The sequence below is a fragment of the Dendrobates tinctorius genome, unplaced genomic scaffold (genome assembly GCF_039654945.1).
Source record: "Dendrobates tinctorius isolate UK_male_01 unplaced genomic scaffold, ASM3965494v1 ptg000120l, whole genome shotgun sequence".
Lineage (NCBI taxonomy): Eukaryota > Metazoa > Chordata > Amphibia > Anura > Dendrobatidae > Dendrobates > Dendrobates tinctorius.
Window position 1 is genome coordinate 26305801 of NW_027361788.1, and position 24589 is coordinate 26330389.

The 24589-nt window shown below is 45.8% G+C and overlaps 1 protein-coding gene across 1 annotated transcript in view; it reads right to left on the reverse strand.

Moving 5' to 3' along the window:
- COL27A1 (collagen type XXVII alpha 1 chain) overlaps positions 1–24589 on the reverse strand; it is a 460501-nt gene that overhangs the window by 129367 nt on the left and 306545 nt on the right. Inside the window, exon 30 of the mRNA XM_073590987.1 lies at positions 22–66. Coding sequence (XP_073447088.1) covers positions 22–66 — 45 coding nt within the window. The remainder of the gene's footprint in view (positions 1–21; positions 67–24589) is intronic.

Here is a 24589-nt window from a genome sequence, read left to right on the forward strand (position 1 = left end):
AATTTTATATGAGTTACGTACCTGAGGTCCAACTAGTCCTTCTTTGCCCTGCACTCCTTGAGGTCCCTATAAACAGGTTTTGCAAGCGGTGAATAATATGACATATCAACATGGCAAAAAGTTTAGGTTACAGATAGAGATACATATTATTATCTAAATCCCATCAATATTTGGTGACCGCCCTTTGCCTTCACCAATTCTTCTAGGTACTTGTAAACAGTTTTTGAAGGAACTCGGCAGGAGGTTGTTCCAAACATCTTGGAGAACTGACCACAGATCTTCTGTGTACGAGGCTTGTAAAAATCCTTCTGTCTCTTCATGTGATCCCAGACAGACTGGATGATGTGAGATCAGGGATCTGTGGGGCCGGATCATTACTTCCAGGACTCTTTGTTCTTATTTACCTTGAAGATAGTTCTTACTGACAGTAGCTGTATGTTTGGGGGTTAATGTCTTGCTGCAGAATAAATTTGGAGTCAATCCGATGTCTCCTCGATGGTATTACATATTACTGTTTTTCTCAGCATTTAGAACACCATTAAGCCTGCCCATAATGACTCATTTTTGTGCTGCTCTCCAGACTGTCAGCGAACAAACTGCCTTCTGTTTTAGCCAAATATTTCACATTTTAACTTATCAGTCCAGAGCACCTGCTGCCATTTTCCTGTACCCCAGTTCCTATTTTTTGTGAATATTAAGCAGCTTGGCCTTCTTTCCATGTTGAAGGTATAGTGATTTGGCCAGAATTCTTTTATGAAGACCACTTATGAGCAGACTTCTTCGAACAGTAGATGTAGCTGGGTCCCACTGATTGCAGCCAGTTCTGAGCTGATGGCACTGCTGGACATCTTCTAAGTTTGAAGGGAAGTAAGCCTCATTTGTCTTTCATCTGCTGCATGTTTCCTTGACTAACTACAACCTGCATTTACAGTCCTCATCGTTCCCATTTCTTATTGCTTGAACAGCGCATCTGTAACCCCGGTCTGCATGGAAATATTTATCAGTGTAACTACCTTGTGTCTTGTTGCTCTGTTTAACTTTGCCGTGGTGTTTGACCTGTGATATGGAAAAAGATCAAGCAGTTCTGGATGTGATGATATGACTGCTTCAGAGCCCTGATCTTTACAGAGTTTCTTCAAAAAACTATGTGCAAGTGAACCTAGAAAAAATTTTGCTGTTGTGACAGCAATGGGTGTTCACCCCAAATATTGATGAGATTTACATTTATATTTTGTTCATTCACTTTTCACATTGTTAATTGATAAAAAATAAACTATTAACACTTCTATGTAAGAAGCTTCTTTCTCAGCAATTTTCCACACTTGTGTAAAACCTTTTCAGAGTACTGTATGACATTTAAATTATAACACCAAAAAGCGAAAGTCATGCAATTATGAAAATCATTGTATCTATAAATAATGTTAATTATTTGCAATTGATGAAAAAAATGAAACAAAATTTTCAAAACATTTCAATTTAATCAGTATCAAGTATGAGTGGCACATGCAGAAATACACACAATCTGTTTTTTAACACAACTCTAGGCCGCAGCTTTCTGGTGTTAATGAGAAGAGCAAAAAACAATCACACAGCCAAAAACATATGTGCAGCTTGTCTACACCTTGCTATTGAATGACTATTTTGGAGCTGTGCTTTAGCTGTAAAAAAAATTACCAAATTGCAGACAAGTTGCACACGCGCCAGAGTCGCATGTGACTTGCATTAAAGTCTATGGCAAGTGAGTCGCATGTGACTTGAGAGTTTTGCAGTTGCAGGAGGTCACAGTGTGACATCATAGGAAATCATTAGATGTGATGTTGCGTGACACATGTTGCAGTGTAGAAGTGGTCTAAGGCTGTGTGCACACGCTGCGGATTCTGCTGCAGTTCCGCAGCGGATTTGGCCCTGCGGATCCGCAGCAGAAAAGCTGCGGTGTACAGTACCATTATTCCCTATGGGAAATGGAAACCGCAGTGCAGATGCTGCAGAATTTTCCGCGGTTTCTAAACCGCAGAAAGAATTGACATGTCAATTCTTTCTGCGGATTCCGCAGCGGTTTCCAACTCCTCCATTGTGGAGATGGTAAAACCGCAGGGAAAAACCGCAGGATATTCTGCAGGTCTTTTGACCTGCGGATTTATCTGCGGATTTTGAAAATCCGCGCGGATCAATCCGCAGCAGATTCCACAGCGTGTGCACACAGCCTAAGGGTTTTTTCCACTAATTTGCCTACCTGACAATGTCTTTGCTAGTAAATACTTGCCATTACTCTGTTATTTCTTCTATAAATTTATTAATAATTTGACAAGTAGGCGCTGCCAATTGGAGGCATATTCCTGACACCAATCAATGCTGACTTGATAGGGCCACACCCCTTTTATTAAAGAAAAGAGGGGAGAAGCCAGCGCTGCCTACGGTCAGAACGCAATACATAAAGTGCATATACATATATTGATTTCTAACTGTACTTTAAAATGAGACAATTAGCAAACAATTGATCAATTCTTTGAGCCACCCCACCACGTCACTCTCATATGGGGCAGTCCTACTCTGTTTTTTATATTCGCTGTGTCATTATGGCCTCCTAAAAGCAAGACTATATTAAATGCAAAATGTACCTGAAGAAAAGAATTGATCAACTGTTTGCTAAATATCTCATTTTAAAGTACAGTTAGAAATCAATATGTGCATATGCACTTTATGTATTGCGTTCTGACTATAGGCAGCGCTGGCTTCCCCCCTCTTTATTTGATATTGGTTTGTGGCTGGCTACCACTTTTGCTGTGCGCGCTTGGTTATGCATGCCATTCTCTATCTGTCTTTATTAAGATTGATCTAGGCTACTGTTCACACATACAGCAGCCCTTCCCTCCCCCAGGCTCTATTTCATTATGCACCTGTGTCTGGACCTGCTTCACCCTTCATCTATGGTTGTTGGTATGGCAGTGTGGTGGCCAGATCTGAAATGTCCATGTCCGGACCTGGTCGGCCTTTATCTGCGCTTGCCCTTCTGGCGTCATGGGAGTGTTTTAGAAATGCTTCAGGTATGATTGCATTTAATATAGTCTTGCTTTTAATACATTTAGGAGGCCATAATGGCACAGCGTATATAAAAAACGTAGAGTAGGACTGCCCCATATGAGAATGTCTTGGCGTGGCGGCTCAAAGAATTGATCAATTGTTTGCTAAATGTCTCATTTTAAAGTACAGTAAGGCTAGTTTCAGACTAGCGTTCGGAGGCGCAGCGCAGGGCCGCCACTAAGCTCCGCCCCTGGTCGCTCCTCCTCCGGTCAGCTCCTCCTCTGATCGCATGACGCTGCATGAGATCAGCATACCCTATATTTAGCGTTGGGTACGCTGGCCGTGCGCTGGGCTGATTTTGCCAGCGCTTGCGAACTCTTGGCGCTGCGCGAGCGCACAAAACCGTACTGTGTTGCATTTTTGTGCGCTCGGCGCAGCGCCAGCAAAATCAGCCCAGCGCACGGCCAGCGTACCCAACGCTAAATATAGGGTACGCTGATCGCATGCAGCATAATACGATCAGAGGAGGAGCTGACCGGAGGAGGTGCGGCCGGGGGCGTTGCTTAGTGGCGGCCCTGCGCCTCCAAACGCTAGTCTGAAACTAGCCTTAGAAATCAATATGTGTATATGCACTTTATGTATTGCGTTCTGACCATAGGTAGTGCTGGCCTCCCCCCTCTTTATTTCCTTTTATTAAAGAGAATGAATCTAAATAGCTGTAAAGTTATATTTACATTTACAGGAGGAAAAATAAAAGAACACCACAGTGCAGAATTATGAGTAAAGATGTTCTAGAATTATGGGGAGTAAAAACAATTACTAAAACAGGACATACAAGACGTGCGGAAAGCACCTCTTTGAATGATATTACATATTTATTTAACACACATTGCTAAAAAAAATAAAGGCAACACTAAAATAGCACATCTTAGACATCATTACATAGTGGAATACGTTTAGAACAATAAAACTGATAAAAATAATCAATGTAAATCAAAATTAATATCCCATGGAGGTCTGGATTTGGAATGATTCTCAAAGTCAAAGTGAAAAATCAAATTACAGGCTGATCCAACTTCATCGGAAATGCCTCAAGACAAGGAAATGATGCTCAGTAGTGTGTGTGGCCTTTACGTGTCTGTATGACCTCCTTTCAATGCCTGTACACATTCCTGTGGAGTGGGCGGATGTGCTCCTTAGACTGGGATTACACTTGCGAGAAACTCGCACGAGTCTCATACCTCAATATCCGACACTGCCACCAGCACTCGGGACCGGAGTGTGCGGCAGCATGTATTTCTATGCAGCCGCACACTCCGGTCCTGAGTGCTGGCGGCAGTGCCGGATATTGAGGTGCGAGACTCGAGCGAGTTTCTCGCAAGTGTGATTCCGGCCTTAGGGTTCTCCTCCCAGATCTGGATTATAGCATCTGTCAACTCCTGGACTGTGGTACAACATAGTGTTAGTGAATGGAACAAGACATGATGTCTCAGATGCGCTTGATTGGATTCAAGTCTGGGGAACGGGCAGGCTAGTCCATAGCATCAATGCATTCATCATACAGGAACTGCTGAAACACTTCAGCCATGAGGCCTAGTATTGCCATGCATTAGAAGGAACCCAGGGCCTACTGAACCTGTACAGTCATATGTTAAAGTTTGGGCACCCCTATTAATGTTAACCTTTTTTCTTTATAACAATTTTGGTTTTTGCAACAGCTATTTCAGTTTCATATATCTAATAACTGATGGACTCAGTTATATTTCTAGATTCAAATGAGGTTTATTGTACTAACAGAAAATGTGCAATCTGCATTTAAACAAAATTTGACCGGTGCAAAAGTATGGGCACCCTTATCATTTTCTGGATTTTAACACTCCTAACTACTTTTTACTGACTTCCTGAAGCACTAAATTGGTTTTGTAACCTCATTGAGCTTTGAACTTCATAGCATCATGGGCTCCTCAAAACAACTCTCAAATGATCTGAAAACAAAGATTATTCAACATAGCTTTTCAGGGGAAGGATACAAAAAGTTGTCTCAGAGATTTAACCTGTCAGTTTCCACTGTGAGGAACATAGTAAGGAAATGGAAGAACACAGGTACAGTTCTTGTTAAGCCCAGAAGTGGCAGGCCAAGAAAAATATCAGAAAGGCAGGGAAGAAGAATGGTGAGAACAGTCAAGGACAATCCACAGACCACCTCCAAAGACCTGCAGCATCATCTTGCTGCAGATGGTGTCACTGTGCATCGGTCAACAATACAGTGCACTTTGCACAAGGAGAAGCTGTATGGGAGAGTGATGCGAAAGAAGCCGTTTCTGCAAGCACGCCAGAAACAGAGTCAACTGAGGTATGCAAAAGCACATTTGGACAAGCCAGTTACATTTTGGAAGAAGGTCCTGTGGACTGATGAAACAAAGATTGAGTTGTTTGGTCATACAAAAAGGTGTTATGCATGGATGCTAAAAAACACAGCATTCCAAGAAAAACACTTGCTACCTACAGTAAAATTTGGTGGAGGTTCCATCATGCTTTGGGGCTGTGTGGCCAATGCCGGCACTGGGAATCTTGTTAAAGTTGAGGGTCGCATGGATTCAACTCACTATCAGCAGATTCTTGACAATAATGTGCAAGAATCAGTGACGAAGTTGAAGTTACTCAGGGGGATGGATATTGCAGCAAGACAATTATCCAAAACACCGCTCCAAATCTACTCAGGCATTCATGCAGAGGAACAATTACAATGTTCTGGAATGGCCATCCCAGTGCCCAGACCTGAATATCATTGAACATCTGTGGGATGATTTGAAGTGGGCTGTCCATGCTCGGCGACCATCAAACTTAACTGAACTGGAATTGTTTTGTAAACAGGAATGGTAACAAATACTTTCATCCAGGATCCAGGAACTCATTAAAAGCTACAGGAAGCGACTAGAGGCTGTTATTTTTGCAAAAGGAGGATCTACGAAATATTAATGTCACTTTAATGTTGAGGTGCCTATACTTTTGCACCGGTCAAATTTTGTTTAAATGCAGATTGCACCTTTTAAGTTAGTACAATAAACCTCAATTGAAACCAGAAATATAACTGAGTCCATCAGTTATTAGATATATGAAACTGAAATAGCTGTTGCAAAAACCAAAATTGTTATAAAGAAAAAAGGTTAACATTAATAGGGGTGCCCAAACTTTAACATATGACTGTATATGGTCTCACAATAGGTCTGAGGATCTCATCCCAATAGGTAATGGCAGTCAGGTTACCTCTGGCTAGCACATGGAAGGCTGTGCAGCCCTCCAAATAAATGCCTCCCCACACCATTACTGGCCCATTGCCAAACCAGTCATAATGGAGAATGTTGCAGGCAGCAAAACATTCTCCACGACGTCTCCAGACTCTGTCACATGTGTTTGGCGTGAACATGCTCTCATTCGTGAAGAGTGCAGGCCGCTAATGCCGAATCTGCCAATCTTGGTATTCTCTGTCAAATGCCAATCGCTGTGCAAGGGTGTTGGGCTGTAAGCACAATACCCACTTGTGGACGCCCTCATACCACCCTCATGGAGTCAGTTTCTGACAGGTTGAGCAGACACATGGATGTCAGTGGCCTGCTGGAAATCATTTTGCAAGTCTTTGGTACTGCTCCTCCTTGCGCAAAGTAGGAAGTAGTGAGCCTGCTGCTGAGTTGTTGCCCTCCTATGGTCCCCTCCACGTCTCCTGGTGTACTGGTCTGTCTACTGGTAGCTGCTCCATGCTCTGGACAGTGTGCTGACAGACACAGCTACTCTTCTTGCCCCAGTTCGCATTGATGTGCCATCTTAAATGAGCTGCACTACCTGAGCAACTTCTGTGGTTTGTAGATATCGCCTAATGCTACTGTACAGTACCTCTAGTTGTGAGAGCAATGACAAAATGCAAAAGTGACCAAAAAAACAGTCAAGAAGGAAGAGAACAGAGAAATGGTCTGTGGTCACCCCCTGCAGAATCATCAGTATATAGGGGTTGTGTGGCTAACTGCCTATCATTTCTACCTGTTGTATGTCCCTATTGCACAACAGCAGGAGAAATTGATTCACAATTGGTGTTCCTTCATAACTGGACAGGCTACTTTCACAGAAGTGTGATGGACTGGAATTACGCTGCGTGTATAAATATAATACGTTGTGTATATTAGGTGATACTAACCTGGTAAGGATGTGAATCAATCAACAATGAAGGAGCATGAATATCTAGCTACTGCAAGTCCACAGGTCATCCGACCATAACCACGCATGTAGAAATCTGAGCTGCTGATAATTGGAAATGCAGATCCAAAGCCAGTAGCTGTAATGTGTTTTTTAATTGACGCGTTTTGAAGTATACACACTTCCTCCCCAGGATATAACCGCATAATTAAAAAAAACATTAATACAGCTCCTGGCTTTGGATCTTCATTTCCACTTAGCAGCAGAGGAGAAAAAAATCCATGAGTTCTGAACTACCTCTTTAAAAGATGTTTCTCAATGGCTAAAATTATTTTTATTAAAAGGGCTCAGATTGTTTAATAAACATTAATAGTCTCCTTCATTAATCTCTTGAAGGCACTAATTATTGGCTCTGTTTGGGTAATTCCAAAGTGTCGAGATGAGACCACAAAGTAGTGACTTGCAGGGACCGATCATGAATCTAAACAAGAGCTGTAGGGGATCAGTGAAATCTGAAGAGTCCTTAGTGTGAACTAGTCAACAATATAAGCGGACTCTGCTTCATGATACTGTAGGGTAAATAGGTGGAGCAGCGGTCAGCGTGTGTTCTGGGGGCGATTATTACAGTGGATAAAGGGCTTGTCCCCAGCATTACTGCATCTGCCTGGAGGCATCATGGTGTCATACAGACTGTCTGCAGACAGCTTAGCGATTCAATGACAGAGAACAACACCTCTGTGGGAACAGGAAGAAGGGAGACCCTCGCCGCATCCTCTGTACACAAGGCCCCTCCCAAACAAGGGTACGCAAGATCTGCTCTGTCACGGATAATGCAATTCTGCAACATCCCACCGGGGTTGGAATGTTAAATTTACAGCCGCACGTGGGAAAAGGTGCTGTACTTGTACCCTTATCATGTCTGACTACTGCCTGTACTTACAAATCAACCACATCCATCTAGACCGCACAGCTTTCATCTAGCAGGTGCCATTCACCGAAGGCATTCTGGGCTGGTCAGTAGCAGTGTTGGGTCACAGGGCAGAACTCTTCTACAATTCCCAATTCATTCAGGGAGCGAAGGAGAAACACGAAACATCTTCACTGTAAAACACATTTAATGTTTCTTTGATTTAAGAGAAATCCTAACCATTTGGAGGGAATGAGGGGGGTCAGTGACCCTATTACTACACTAACTGCTGTGTTACAGGAACAGCCTCCAAAAAAAGCATCAAAGCCTAATGATCACGATTCCAGGTGCCACCTGGCGAGATTTCAGACAGAAGGCAAGGAATAATGGGAGCTGGGTTTAGAAACAGACTGGCACCCAATAAGCCAACATATAAGATAGATGGGTTGACATTTCTTTTAATGACAGAGTTGGGCACCTATATTTTGAAATTCAATATGAGAGTGGAGGCATCTACAGTGGCAAACCGTTAATATTTTTGTAATCAGATTTGTGTGATGCATCAGCACTAAATAGTCTAAGTTGGTGAAGTGAGAAAAATACAACCCCTGGCAAAAATTACGTAATCACCGGCCTTGGAGGATGTTCATTCAGTTGTTTAATTTTGTAGAAAAGAAGCAGATCACAGACATGGCACAAAACTAAAGTCAATTCAAAATGGCAAATTTCTGGCTTTAAGAAACACTAAAAGAAAACAAGAACAAAAAGTGTGGTAGTCAGTAATGGTTACTTTTTCAAACCAAACATAGGGAAAAAATTATGGAAACACTCAATTCTGAGGAAAAAATTATGGAATCACCCTGTAAATTTTCATTCCCAAAACTAACACCTGCATCAAATTAGATCTGCTTGTTAGTCTGCATCTAAAAAGGAATGAGCACACCTTGGAGAGTTGTTGCACCAAGTGGACTAACATGAATCATGGCTCCAACACGAGAGATGTCAATTGAAACAAAGAAGAAGCTTATCAAACTCTTAAAAGAGGGTAAATCATCACGCAGTGTTGCAAAAGATGTTGGTTGTTCACAGTCAGCTGTGCCTAAAATCTAGACCAAATACAAACAACATGGGAAGGTTGTTAAAGGCAAACATACTGGTAGACCAAGGAAGACATCAAAGCGTCAAGACCAGAAACTTAAAGCAATACTAGCTATGAACCCGTTCTACGCCCGGGTGGCGGGCATTTTTATTGCTATATGGGCTCCCATCCTGGTATGTGCTGCACCCCTCATCCCTATACTGGTATGTATTGTACCCTTACCCCCCAAATCCTGGTATGCATGGTACCCCCTAATCCATATACTGGTATTCATGGCTCCCTCACCCCCCAATCCTGGTATGCATGGCACCCCCTCACCCCTATCGCGATATGCATAGTGCCCTCACCCCCCAATCCTGGTATGCATGGTCCTCTCAACCCCTCAATCCTGGTATGCATGGTCCTCTCACCCCCCAATCCTGGTATGCATGGTCCTCTCACCCCCCTATCCTGGTATGCATGGTCCCCTCACCCCCCTATCCTGGTATGCATGGTGCCCTCACTCCCCAATTCTGGTATGCATGGTCCCTTCACCCACTTATCCTGGTATGCATGGTCCTCTCACCCCCCAATCCTGGTATGCATGGTCCTCTCACCCCCCAATCCTGGTATGCATGGTCCTCTCACCCCCCAATCCTGGTATGCATGGCCCCCTCAACCCCCTATCCTGGTATGCATGGCCCCCTCAACCCCCTATCCTGGTATGCATGGTCCCCTCACCACCCAATCCTGGTATGCATGGTCCCCTCACCCCCCAATCCTGGTATGCATGGTCCTGTCACCTTCCAATCCTGGTATGCATGGTCCTCTCACCCCCCTATCCTGGTATGCATGGTCCTCTCACCCCCCTATCCTGGTATGCATGGTCCCCTCATCCCCCTATCCTGGTATGCATGGTCCCCTCACCCCCTTTTGTGGTATGCATGGTCCCCTCACCCCCCTATCCTGGTATGCATGGTCCCCTCACCCCCTTTTGTGGTATGCATGGTCCCCTCACCCCCAATCCTAGTATGCATGGTCCCCTCACCCCCCCTATCCTTGTATGCATGGTGCCCTCACCCCCCAATCCTGATATGCATGGTCCCCTCACCCCCCTTTCATGGTATGCATGGTCCCCTCACCCCTTTTTGTGGTATACATGGTCCCCTCACCCCTCAAAACTGATATGAATGGTCCCCCTCACCCCTATTAAACTGCACACATTAAAAAAAACAAAACATTTATACTCACCTTTCTTCCCTATGTCCAGCACTGTCCTGTCTGGGCGTGTTGTGGTGCCGGACTCGGTGCCTGCGCAGTCCTGGCTTTCCGCCGCCATGTTCTTGAAGACACACTGCAGTGTGTGTTCAACAAGATGGCGGCGGTAAGCGCGGACTGTGCAGGCGCTGATTCCAGCGCTACAACACGCCCACTCCAGACACCTGAAGACGCAAGACCCCGCCGGCAACAGCAACACCGGGTTCGGTAAGGTGTTGCTGAGATCGCGGTATGCGTTCAGTGCTTACACATTGCCGCGATCTCCTGGGGGTCTGTGTCACTCTGTGGGGGATGCGTCACTCTGGGTCCAGACTGCGCAGGCGCGTCGTGCTTGCGCAGTCTATAGAGGCTTCAGACAGAGTGACGCTTAGCCCATTATATTATAGATGTCTCCAAAACAGGAAATGCACAACAAAACAAATGAAGAATGAAAGGGAGAAAACTGGAGTCAATGTCTGTGACTGAACTGTAAGAAACCGCATAAAGGAAATGAGATTTACAGACAGAAAAGCTAAACGAAAGCCATCATTAACACCTAAACAGAAAAAAACAATGTTACAATGGGCTAAGGAAAAGCAATCGTGGACTGTGGATGACTGGATGAAAGTCATATTCATAGATGAATCGTGGATATGCATTGGGCAAGGTGATGATGCTGGAACTTTTGTTTGGTGCCGCTCCAATGAGATTTATAAAGATAACTGCCTGAAGAGATCATACAAATTTCCACAGTCATTGATGATATGGGGCTGCATGTCAGGTAAAGGCACTGGGGAGATGGCTGTCATTGCATCTTCAATAAATACACAAGTTTATGTTGATATTTTGGACACTTTTCTTATCCCATTAATTGAAAGGATGTTTGGGGATAATGAAATCATTTTTCAAGATGATAATGCATCCTGCCATAGAGCAAAAACTGTGAAAATATTCCTAAAAAAAAGACACATAAGGTCAATGTCATGGCCTGCAAATAGTCCGGATCTCAATCCAATTGAAAATCTTTGGTGGAAGTTGAAGAAAATGGTCCATGACAAGGCTCCAACCTGCAAAGCTGATCTGGCAACAGCAATCAGAGAAAGTTGGAGTCAGATTGATGAAGAGTACTGTTTGACACTCATTAAGTCCATGCCTCAGAGACTGCAAGCTGTTATAAAAGCCAGAGGTGGTGCAACAATATACTAGTGATGTATTGGAGTGTTTTTTTGTTGGTTTGTTTTTCATGATTCCATAATTTTTTCCTCAGAATTGAGTGATTCCATAATTTTTTCCCTATGTTTGGTTTAAAAAAGTAACCATTACTGACTACCACATTTTCTGTTCTTGATTTCTTTTAGTACTTCTTAAAGCCAGAAAGTCGCCATTTGAATTAACTTTAGTTTTGTGCCATGTCTGTGATCTGCTTCTTTTCTACAAAATTAAACAACTGAATGAACATCCTCCAAGGCCGGTGATCCATAATTTTTGCCAGGGCTTGTATAGGCATAAATTAAATATATGGGATCAAATAACTACAAATTGGCAAGGGGCATATGTATTCACCCCTTTTGACATGAAGCCCCTACAAAATTTTTGTGCAATCAATTCCCTTCATAAGTCACATACTTAGTGACAGATCGTCACTTATATACACATTATCTTTTCTGAAAGGCCACAGAGGCTGCAACACCATTAACAAGAGGCACCACTAACCAAATACCATGAAGACCAAGGAGATGTCCAAACAAGCCAGGGACAAAGTTGTTGAAAGTACCAATCAGGGTTAGGCTATAAAAAAATATCCCAATCTCTGATGATCCCGGGGCACCATCAAATCTATTATCATCAAATGGAAAGAACATGGTACCACAACAAATCTGCCAAGAGAGGGCGCTCACCAAAACTCTCATCCTGGGCAAGGGGGGCATTAATCAGAGAGGAAGCAAAGAGACCAAAGGTAACCCTGAAGGAGCTGCAACATTCCCAAGCAAAGTCTGGAGTATCTGTCCATACGACCACAATAAGCCACACACTGCATATAGGTGGCCTTTATGGAAGAGTGGGCAGAAAACACCAAGGCTACTTACCAGTAGCCAGTTTTTCTGGAACCCATGAGAGCACACCTTAGAGAGGGATCTGCCCAGCACGGATAGGAAACCTACTGAAATAAAAGGGTGGTACCTCTCCCTTGCTTCAGTTGGGATATAGAGCATGAGAGGCCCTCCGGTTAGTTTACACGGAAAACCAACACCACATTATATCAACAAAAGACACCCAAACTATAGTGCACACCCAAGAGGTGAGAAGGGGGGGAATATATGGGTGCTGTCATGGGTTCTGGAAAAAACGGATACCGGTAAGTAACCTTTGTGTTTTCCCTTCACCCATGACAACACACCTGAATGATTTTTGGAGAAATGAAAACAACTTAGGGAGGGACTACCACTTGCAGCACCCTTCTACCAAAGGTTAGGTTTGCCGAGGAAGACAGATTCAGTCTGTAGTGCTTAAAAGAAAGTAGATGGTGAGGCCAAGGTAGCGGCCTTACAGATCTGATCAATCGATACCTCCGCCTTTTCTGCCCAGGAATTGGCCATGGCTCTGGTGGAGTGTGCCTTGATGCCTTCAGGAACCTGAGCGCCACTCGCACAGTAGGATAAGCTAATGGGCTCCCTGATCCATCTGGCAAGGGTACCTTTAGATACCCCATAACCCTTTCTGCTACCCTGGAAGGCTATGACAAGGGACTGATCTTTCCTCCATTGACTAGTCATGGACATGTACTCTAAGATGGACCTCCTCACGTCTAAAGTATGGAATTTTTCCTCCCCTGGATTTTTAGGGATATCGCAGAGCGAGGGTAAGGTGATCTCCTGGCTACTATGGAATTTAAGACTTACTTTGGGGAGATAAGCTACGGGCTGATGTTAAGGCCACTAGCAACACCGTTTTGGGCGTGAGGAATTTCACAGATAACTCCTGTAAGGGCTTCAATGGTCCCCTAGTTAGCGCCTCTAAAACTAGGTTCAGGTCCTATGGAGGAATTTTCAGAACTATAACTGGTCTAGATCAACTACAGGATTTAATAAACCGGGACACCCATCTATTGGATGCTAGGTTGCAATTATACAAGGCACCCAAGGCCGACAACTGTACCTTGAGAGTATTAGTTGCTAACCCCAGTTGCAATCCCGACTGTAGAAATTCTAGAATGGCCCCTACCAGAGCTGCATCCTCCAAGGGCTGCCCTAAAAACCCCAGGAATTTCTTCCATGTTCTACCATAGTTCTTTGATGTAATCGGCTTCTTACTTTTCTACAAGGTGGAGACTAGCCCTGGTGAGAATCCCTGCCGACTCAGTAACGCCCTCTCAAATTCCATGTTGCCACATGGAAGCCCTTCACTTGAGAGTGGCATACTGGTCCCTGGGTAAGCAGGTCCGGGATCTCTGGTAGAATACATGGATCGGTAACAGACATCCACCTTAGAAGGGAGAACCACGGTCTCCCCGGCCAAAATGGAGCAATGAGAAATACTGTATTTTGAAGGACTGTAAGACACTTTTCCCCCAAAATATCTTGGGGGAAAATGGGTGTGTGTCTTCTAGTCAGAATATACTTACAAAATACTGTGGAGGTGGTCCACGTCCGACGCTGCAGGGCGATGTAGCCTCCCTTCCCAGACTGGTGCGGTAGAAGTGCTGTGGGGCGGCGGTCGTGTTCTGTGGTGCGGGGGGGCTCCGCCAGCAATTTCTGAAAGCCCAGAGGCTCCCGCAGATCCATTGCTGCGATGCGGTGGCCTCCGGGAAAATGGCCACCGAGGCGGCGAATGCTCAGATTAAGATCTCGGCACCAAGATCTCGCCCTGAGATCTCGTGAGACGAGCTCTTAGGACAACATCTCAATCTGAGCATACACCGCCCCCTGCGGACATTTTCTCGGGAGGCCACCGCATCGTAGCAATGGATCTGTGGGGCCTCCGGGCTTTCACAAAATGCCGGCGGAGCCCCACATGCATACTCAGAGCATCACAGAGGATCTGCACCACTGTGCCACACCTGTCGCAAAATGCCGGTGAAGCCCCACTGCACCAAGGCCGAACCTGTCGCAAAATACCGGCGGAACCACTGGGAACCCCAGAGCACCACCGCCGCACCAGCCTGGGATAGGATTTACTGGAGGCCACCACACCAGCCTGGACCACTGAACAACCCCTGTGATCACTCCTCCACCTGTGCCAATCCACTAGCTAGTAAGATGAATTCAGACTGTAAGATGGACCACCACTTGACACATTATTTTTTCCCCTATTTTCCTTCTGAAAATTTGGGGTGCGTCTTATAGTCCGAAAAATACGGTACTCTCGCCTGATCCTCTCTGATCTTTCTCATGACCGCTGGAATCATCGCTATCGGGGAAAACACGTAGGCCATACTGAATTTCCAAGGTGTCTGAAGGGCATTTACCGCAAATGGATTTTCCCTTAGCTTTAACAAGCAAAAGTTCCTCACTTTCCTGTTGTGTAAACTGGCAAACAGATCTATCTCCGGCATGCCCCATGCCTGCGCTATTTGCTGGAAAACTTCAGGATTTAGAGACCATTCTCCCTGTCTTAGTTTCTTGCGACTCAGGAAGTCCGCTTTCGTATTTTCTATACCCCTTATGTGACGTGCCGTAAGAGAGGGCAAGTGTTGTTCTGCTACCTGGAGCAAGATGTTTGCTGCCCCCATAAGGGTATGGGACTTCATTACCCCTGGTGGTTGATATAAGCTACCACTGTGCGATTGTCTGACATGACCAGGGCATGGCGACCCCGGAGGAAGGGGAGAAAGTGTCCTAAGGCTCTTTCCACAACCCCTTTAAGTTTGAACCCTCATCTCTTTCTAGAGGAGACCAGGTTCTCTGCACTGAGTAGGACCTCAGATGTGCTCCCCATCTAGTACCGCTTGCGACTGTCGTATTAACATCCTCCACCGGCCTCAACCACTGGACCCCTGATGCCAAATGCTCTCTTATTGTCCATCAGGCAAGGGAGTCTCTTACAGCTAAGGAAAAATGTACTTTTCCCTCTAAATGCCCTTTTAAAGACCTCTGTGTCATCAGGACCTCCCACTGTAGCTGCCTTAAGGCCCCGTCACACACAGCAATCTCGCTAGCGAGATCGCTGATTTTGTGATGCCACAGTGATCTCACCAGCGAGATCGCTGTGTGTGTGACGGGGATCAGCGACCGGCCCCCCTGCCGGGTATCGCTGATCGTGCACGGCCGTTTTTTGATCGTTGCTCTCCCTCTGGCCAGCGCGCATCGCTGCGTGTGGCAGCGGGAGCCAACGGTCAGCGAGGCTCCCAGCGCTCTAAGCAGGCGCTGGGAGCAGGTTTCTAAGGTACACATCGGGTTACTAAGTGACGCGCATCACTTAGTAACCCGATGTGTACCTTAGAAACCAGCGTCCTCGCTGGTGCTGATCGCTGGTGAAGCTGCCTGTTTGGCAGCTCACCAGTGATCATGTAGCGATGCACCAGCGATCCTGACAAGGTCGTATCGTTGTGGGGATCGCTGGTGCATCGTTGAGTGTAACGGGGCCTTTAGGTGAAACTGTGCCCGTCTTACTGCCGGTATACAGGATGTTCGCCATCCTAGCAAGGACATCACCTTCCTTAATATCATTATAGGCTGCTGCCTTGCTGATAGTCAAAATAATGGTACTGGCACTATCTTGTTCTCTGGTAGGAGACAGACCTGGCGCTTGGAGTCCAGAGCCAACCTCAGGAAGGATTGCATCTTTTCCAGTCTTTGCTTTGACTTGAGAGTATTTATCACCCAGCCTAGCTCCTTTAGGGCCACCGTCACTTCCCTCACTTGTTCTATACAGTGATCTTCTGACCTCCCGACTATAAGGAAGTCGTCCAGGTACGGGATGATAAAGCCCCGAGAACGAAGGTAGGCCATCACTTCCGACATTACCTTGGTAAACACCTTTGGGGCCACTGACAGACCGAACGGGAGGGCTGCATACTGATAGTGCCTGACCTGTCCCTGTCCCTGGACATACAGAGCCACCCTTAGGAACTTTTGATGGCCCCAATGGATTGGGATGTGCTAAGAGGACTTTGCACAGAACCCGCTCTTGCTCCAGTCCCAAAATCTCCTGGTGATTTCCTGTGGGGTGTTGACATAAATGTCTGCCGGGGTGGATGGAAGAAGTCTATCATTAGACCGTCCTTGATGACACTTAGGATCCAGCGACTGGGGCAGATGTTCACCCAGGCAGGGAGGAAGAGAGTCTCCTCCCTACCTCTGACCTGACGTCATTGGGGGGGGCTTTTCTGATGATGTAGAGGGTCCTCTGAACATATATCCAGGCCCCTAACTGTCTTTGAAGTCCCAGCTCTTTCCTTCTCCCGGTGGGACGACCCCTATTAAATTTTCTCCTCCGAAAAGGCTTCCTAGCCTCCCCCGGGAAACAGGGAAACCCTTTCTTATCCCCTGCCTTCTCTAAGATGTCCTCTAGTTCCTGACTAAAGAGAAACTGTCCGTCACCTGGGATGGAGCAGAGTCTATTTTTCGAAGGCAGGTCTCCCAAACACCCTTCTAGCCACAAGGCCCGTCTAGCCGCATTGGATAGGCTTGCCACCCTAGCTGCCAATCTCACAGAGTCTGCTGATGAATCTGCTAGGAAAGCCGCTGCTCCATGCAACAGAGTCATACTGGCCAAGATTTCATCTCTTGGAACCTTACTCTTCAGCTGTTTCTCCATCTTTTGCAGGCAGACCACAAGGGAGCGGGCAATACACGTCCCTACTATTGCCGGCTTCCGACCCTCTGCGGCGGCTTCCCAGGTGTGCCTCAGGAACCATCTGCTTTTTTATCTAATGGGTCTCTAAGGGCCCCGTTACATTTAGCGATGCACCAGCGATCCCGACCATGATATGACCCGGTCAGGATCGCTGGTGCATCGCTAAATGCTCGCTCGTGAGCTGCCAAACAGGCAGATCTCAGCAGCGACGCAACAGCGGTCGTTACTTACCTGTCAGACGCGGCAATGATGACGTCCTCCGCCCGCGTCCATGAGTCGCTCGTTGGCACCAGCAGGAAGCCGCCGGCGAGAAACGACCCAGGACGTTCTCGCGCGATCAGCGTTAGCCAGCGGGGGAGCCGGTCGGAGGTAAGTATCACATGTAGCGATAAAGCTAGCAATATCGCTGCTGCGCCACAAAATCAGTGACGCTTTAGCGATATTGCTAGCGATATCGCCATGTGTAAAGCCCCCTTTAGCGTGCCGGAGTCCTCCAAGGGCAAGGACAATTTTTTAGATGACTTAGCTACTGCCCAGTCGATCTTAGGGATTTTATCCCAATCTTCCGAATCCTTTTCCTCAAAGTGGAAAATGAAGATGAGGGCAGGCTACCGGACCTCTCTGACTTCTTCCACTCCTTCTCTATGAGCGCCTTTATCCTAGTGTTGTCATGATCCGGGTCGGGGTTTGCTTTCTGCTTCCCGACCTGGTCAGGTGGGGGTTAACCTTCTCTGTGTGACTGTTCCCCACAGTGTATGACCTGGCTTGACTTCTGACCTGCCCTTCCGTTCCTATTTTGGATTGTTCTGTCTGGCTCTGACCTTTGGCGTGTTTCTGGCTGTGCTTTCGTCTCGTCCTCTTGTTACCACGCTCCCGACCGGCTTTTTGACCTCTGGCTTGCTTCAGACCTTGCTCTTGCGTTCCCCTTGTCACTGTGTTCCTGGCTGTTGCTGGCTTGGCTTGTACGACCTCTCTACTGCCCCCTAGCGGTGTTTGTTCAGCTCTACAGGTCTTTGCTTGAGGTGTGCTCCTGTTACCTCCCTTCCTCGCCCTCTGGTGGTTGTCCCTGTATTGCACGACAGTGTTAATTGGAAAGGTGCGCTTCCTTCTTTCCTCCAGGCCCGCAAACAACATCCTCTAAGGATTTAGGCGTTTTTTACTCCTTTAGGCCGATTGTTGACCTGACTGCCCTAACCAGTCTATCCGTGTCCTCAGCCGGAAAGCAAGGTCAGCCGCCTACATCACTGTCCGAGGAGGAGTAGGAGGATGGGGAGGAGGGAGACGGGGATTGCACATATTCCCCACCGGATTGCGAGGCCTCTGAATCCGTGACGAGCCCTCAAGCTCTCTTACTTCCCTTTTTCAATGCTGACTTTAGGGAACCTTTCACCTCTGCCCTGATTATGGCCGGCCCTAAGGCTTGTGGCGAAGTCAGGGGTCTCTTCCCGTATTGTTTTTTGTATGAAGTCAGCGCAGAGATCCTTTTTCCACTGAACTGTCAGCGGGGTTTTACAAAGGGCACACTCCTTATTCCTTGTCTTGGTGCTAGCCTTCCTAGGCCCCTAGTAATTAAGCAGAAAATGGCTCCTATTAACAAGAAAAGTGATATTCTCGTAGATCACTCACCACCTGCTGTCAATCAAGGGTACCGGATTCGGAGGCTGATCAGGGGTACGAACAATGTCTCCTCCTGGATACCGTGGAGTCCCGCGATCTCTGTGTGGGACGACTGCCATTCCTGGCACTCGAGCAGCTGCTCCTCTTAGTACACCCAAGCTGGTGACCAGGCATAGACACTGGTGAATGCTCCTGCTGCTGTAAGAGCAGCTGCTGCTGTCCACTGTGATCCTCCATAATGCGGAGCTTCGGACTTGAGTGCCTCTTCTGTGGACATCCCTCCTTATAAGAGGGATCCACTTTGCTTCTCACCTCCTCCGGTGACCAATCCATGCCCCTTCCCCCTCCAGCCGCCCTGTCGAGACGTGTCAAGTATTCACGCGCCCCAGCAGGCATTTTCGCTATGGGTGCTGCCATCTTGGCTCTGGCGCACACCCCATGTCACGCAGGCACACCCATTACCAGCGTGCCTCACGTGCGACGTCAGCTGCGCACTCCCCTGGAAGCCTGGCTCACTATGGAGCGGCAGGCAGAGGAGGGAGAGCAGCGCGGTAGCCGCAGACTAGTCACTGGGCTCATGACTGCGCCGCTCCATGCCCGCACATACGTCGAGGTCCCATAGGACCTGCGGACGGCGCTTCCACCACCCGAAGGCTGGCATACAGGCGCTCTGCCTGTTCTTCCAGTGCCTGGATAGGCATGGATGAGTAAAATTCTTCAAACCGCTGAGTTTTCAGCACGAGGGTCCCCGTCAGGACAGGAAACCCAACTGAAGAAAGGGAGAGGTAATGCCCTTTTATGTCAGTAGGTTTACTATCCTGGCTGGGCGGATCCCTCTCTCAGGTGTGCTGTCATGGGTGAAGGGAAAAAAAGCTTTACTTAAACACAAAAATTATAAGGCTCATTTTGAGTTACAAAAAGACATGTATGACTCCCGAAATGTATTGAGGAAGTTGCTGTAGTCAGATGATACCAAAATTTAACTTTTTGGCCACCAAGCTATGTCTGGCGCCAAACCAACACAGTTCATCACCAGAAGAACACCATCCTCACAGTGAAACATGTTGATGGCAGCATCATGCTGTGGGGATCTTTTCGGCAGCAGGAATATGGTCCAAGTCAAGGGAGAAGATGGATGGTGCGAAATACAGGGATATTCTTGAGCAAAACCTGTTTCAGTCTGTCAGTGATTTGAGACCGGGACAGAGGTACAGCTTCCAACAAGACAATGTTGCTAAAGCAACACTTGAGTAATTTAAAGGGAAAAGTGTAAATGTTTTGGAGTGGCCTAGTCAAAACCCAGACCTTAATCCAATTGAGAATCTATGGTCAGACTTAAAGATTGCTGTTTACCATAGGAAACTATCTTAGTTGGAGGAACTAGAGGAGTTTTGCCTTGAGGAATGGGCAAAAATCACAGTGGCAAGATGTGAAAAGCTCATAGAGACTCATCCAAAGAGACGTGCTGCTGTAATTGCAGCAAAAGAAGGCTCTACAAAGTACTGACTTTAGGGGGGTGAACAGATATGCAGACTGAAGTTTTCATCACTTTTGTCCTATTTGTTGTCCGCTTCACAACGAAAAGGAAACCAAATGATCAGTTGTAGGCATGTTCTTTACATGAACTGATGCAAACCTGCAAACCCTAAAAAAAAAAAAAAAAAAAAAAAAAAAAATGAAATTCCAGGTTGAGAGTTAGCAAAGGGGAATGGAGTGGGGAGGGTGTGTGAATACTTTTGCAAGTCACTATATATACACATTTTTAATTTTCTTCTAACTTTGCAACTTATAATGTATATTTTAATGTATGTATTTGTATTTTAATAATAAGGGTTTAATCAGTTGTTAGACTGAAATTTCTGTGGGGCTTCATACTGAGTGTGTGTGCGGAGGGGTGAGTGGAGGGAGGGGTTGTGTGGTCCTTGAAATTGTGTGAGGGGGTAGTGGGGCATCATACTGTTTTGGGAGATCTGCGTGAGCATCAAACTGTGTGTGTGTTTGTGGGGGGGACTCTGAGGCATAATACTGAGTGCGGGAGGGAAATGTGGAGGCATAATACTGAGTGTGGGAGGTCATTATACTGTGTGTGGGGGGCACTTTAGGGGCTTCATAAGGTGTTGAGTTGATGCAAGTTATATTAAACCGTATTGGACAGACTTAGTGGGTTTTATGAGGTGTTGGGCACACAGTGGTGGTATCGTGTCAGAGGTACTGTGGGGTATAGAGTGTTGCGGGTATTGGCAGCATTATACAGTGTTAGGAGCACTGTGGGGTTAGGATTGGTGAATTCTTTTTTTTTTTTTTTTAAACTGTGAAAGTCTATTACAAACTGAACAAACAGAAGAAAAAAATGACATTTATAGGAGACTGATAAATTATTGGTCGCTGGGGGTCCAACTGCTGGGACCTGGCCCGATCTGCAGAATGGAGCACTATTATTCACATTGGAATGGAGAGGTAATGCACATGCTTGACCGCTGCTCAGTTCATTCTCTAAGTGGCTGCCGGGTGCTGTGCTTAGCCTATTCCAGCAGTCCCATTGAGAATAAATGGAACGGTGATTGGGCACCTTGGTTCTAGTTTGCAGCAAGGGATAAAAATTTCCAATTCTACAGATCGGTGCGGGTCCAAGCAGTTGGACCCCATTGATCAGTAAGTTATCACCTATCCTGTGGGTAGGCAATAGGTTGCCAGGTGAAAGCAAGTTAAGTTTATGTCATGATCAATTTGAATACTGCAGCAAAGAAATCCTCACAGAGCAATATAGCAGTACTTGTAGTGCCTATAGGCCTGTACTATGGACCCGCAGGTATTGCTATGCATGTTCTACGTCTTGGCGCTTAGTGGTGTTATGGAAATTTGGCAAGTTCAATCACTGGACACTCCCTATTCTCTCTTGATGGGGTAGGGAAGAAAATCAGGCCGACAATGTAAATGGGGAGCCTAATCGTCAATATCCAGATACAGAAATCTGTGTGGCAGGGTCCTTACACTGAAAAGTTATGTTAGGTGTCCAGTTACCCGTAATACTGAAATGAATAGCAATTATAGCACCGTGTAAACGACCTTAACATAAGATTTGCAAACTATTGCTTCTACGAACAGCCTGTGATCAACTGGCAAATGAGCAAGAAGAGTGCTTGTAGGGTGATCAGATCACTTATGCCAGGAAATAAATTATTATTGTAGGCAGCTATAAATGGGGGATGAGCTGCTGAAAACATTATACAGAATGGCGATTTCATCGGTCCCTGTGAACGGGACAGTAAATGAGCGCTGATTGATTTCACAATTGTGGACGTGCCCTACACAGGTGCCATTGTCTCATTAATGCTGACAGGATAACGACATGATATAATGACAAGAGGAATTGTAATACCAAGTTCATCCCATATTTTAAGGAGGAAATGCACAATGCTGAATTGTATGAAAAGATGCACCACAATAGTTAGTTATACTGGAAAACAGATTTCAGAAGGGCGGACAAATCCTCTGTGTGTCTGTAAGAGGCAAGTTATGGTTAATAGATTTCTGCAGTTAATGCAGGAATCTATTCTGATTTCCATATCTGGAATTCCTTAAGGGTTTTTTTCCCATCACAGACAAGATGATGCAGCTGCGGGGTGATCAGCTAATCCCGCTCCAGGCACCCCTGGCAAACATCCGAATTTAAGGGCGGAAGCTATGGCCAGCCAGGTGTACGATATCACATGACGGGCATTTACTTACAGTGGGTATAGAAAGTATTCAGACCCCTTTAAATTTTTCGCTATGTTTCATTGCAGCCATTTGGTAAATTCAAAAAAGTTCATTTTTTCTCATTAATGTACACACTGCACCCCATCTTGACTGAAAAAAACAGAAATGTAGAAATTTTTGCAAATTTGTTAAAAAAGAAAAACTGAAATATCACATGGTCATAAGTATTCAGACCCTTTGCTCAGTATTGAGTAGATGCTCCCTTTTGAGCTAGTACAGCCATGGGTCTTCTTGGAAATGATGCAACAAGTTTTTCACACCTGGATTTGGGGATCCTCTGCCATTCTTCCTTGCAGATCCTCTCCAGTTCTGTCAGGTTGGATGGTGAACGTTGGTGGACAGCCATTTTCAGGTCTCTCCAGAGATGCTCAATTGGGTTTAGGTCAGGGCTCTGGCTGGGCCAGTCAAGAATGGTCACAGAGTTGTTCTGAAGCCACTCCTTTGTTATTTCAGCTGTGTGCTTAGGGTCATTGTCTTGTTGGAAGGTGACCCTTTGGCCAAGTCTAAGGTCCAGAGTACTCTGGAAGAGGTTTTCATCCAGGATATCTCTGTACTTGGTCGCATTCATGTTTCCTTCAATTGCAATGAGTGATCTTCTCACTGCAGCTGAAAAACACCCCCATAACATGTTTCACTGTTGGGATTGTATTGGGCCGGTCATGAGCAGTGCCTGGTTTTCTCCACACATACCGCTTAGAATTATCACCAAAAAGTTCTAAGTTCGTCTCATCAGACCAGAGAATCTTATTTCTCATAGTCTCCAAGTCCTTCATGTGTTTTTTTTAGCAAACTCTATGTGGGCTTTAATATGTCTGGCACTGATTAGAGGCTTCGATCGGTCCACTCTGCCATAAAGGCCCGACTGGTCGAGGTCTGCAGTAATAGTTGACTTTGTGGAACTTTCTCCCATCTCCCTACTGCATCTGTGGAGCTCAGCCACAGTGATCTTGGGGTTCTTCTTTATCTCTCTCACCAAGGCTCATCTCCCACGATTGCTCAGTTTGGCTGGACGGCCAGGTCTAGGAAGACTTCTGGTGGTCCCAAACTTCTCCCATTTAAGGATTATGGAGGCCACTGTGCTCTTAGGAACATTGAGTACTGCAGAAATTCTTTTGTAACCTTGGCCAGATCTGTGTCTTGCCACAATTCTGTATCTGAGCTCTTTGGCCAGTTCCTTTGACCTCATGATTCTCATTTGGTCTGACATGCACTGTGTGGTCTTATGTAGACAGGTGTGTGCCTTTACAAATCAAGTCCTATCAGTTTAATTAAACACAGCTGGACTCCAATGAAGGAGCAGAACCATCTCAAGGAGGATCACGAGGAAATGGACAGCATGTGACTTAAATATGAGTGTCCTAGCAAAGGGTCTGAATACTTATGACCATGTGATATTTCAGTTTTTCTTTTTTAATAAATTTGCAAAAATTTCTACATTTCTGTTTTTTTTCAGTCAAGATGAGGTGCAGAGAGTACATTAATGAAAAAAAAAAAGAACTTTTTTGAATTTACCAAATGGCTGCAATGAAACAAAGAGTGAAAAATGTAAAGGGGTCTGAATACCTTCCGTACCCACTGTAAATGTCCGTCCTTGTAATATAAGGACTACTCGAGTCCGCCAGAAAAGAAACTTCTCCAACAGAGTGACTCTCCATTCTGGATCATAGTAAGGGGTCCTGAAACACTCTGACATCTACATATCCAATTAGGGCATGTGTTCATAAAGCAAGCCTTTAAAATATGGGAACAATTGGCTTTTGCCTCACGGATGGATTTAAGTTTTTTTCAGCCTTACTATTTTGCTACGTACATTATTCATACTCCTCTCCATGGGTCCTGATCAGCTGCAATGGTGGCCACTTTGGTAATGTGTGCCCTCGTCACCTTAAATTCCTAGGTAATCTGAACAGATGAGGACTAATCTGACAGCGGAGTTGATTTGTGGAAGCATTATAATCAGGGGTGTA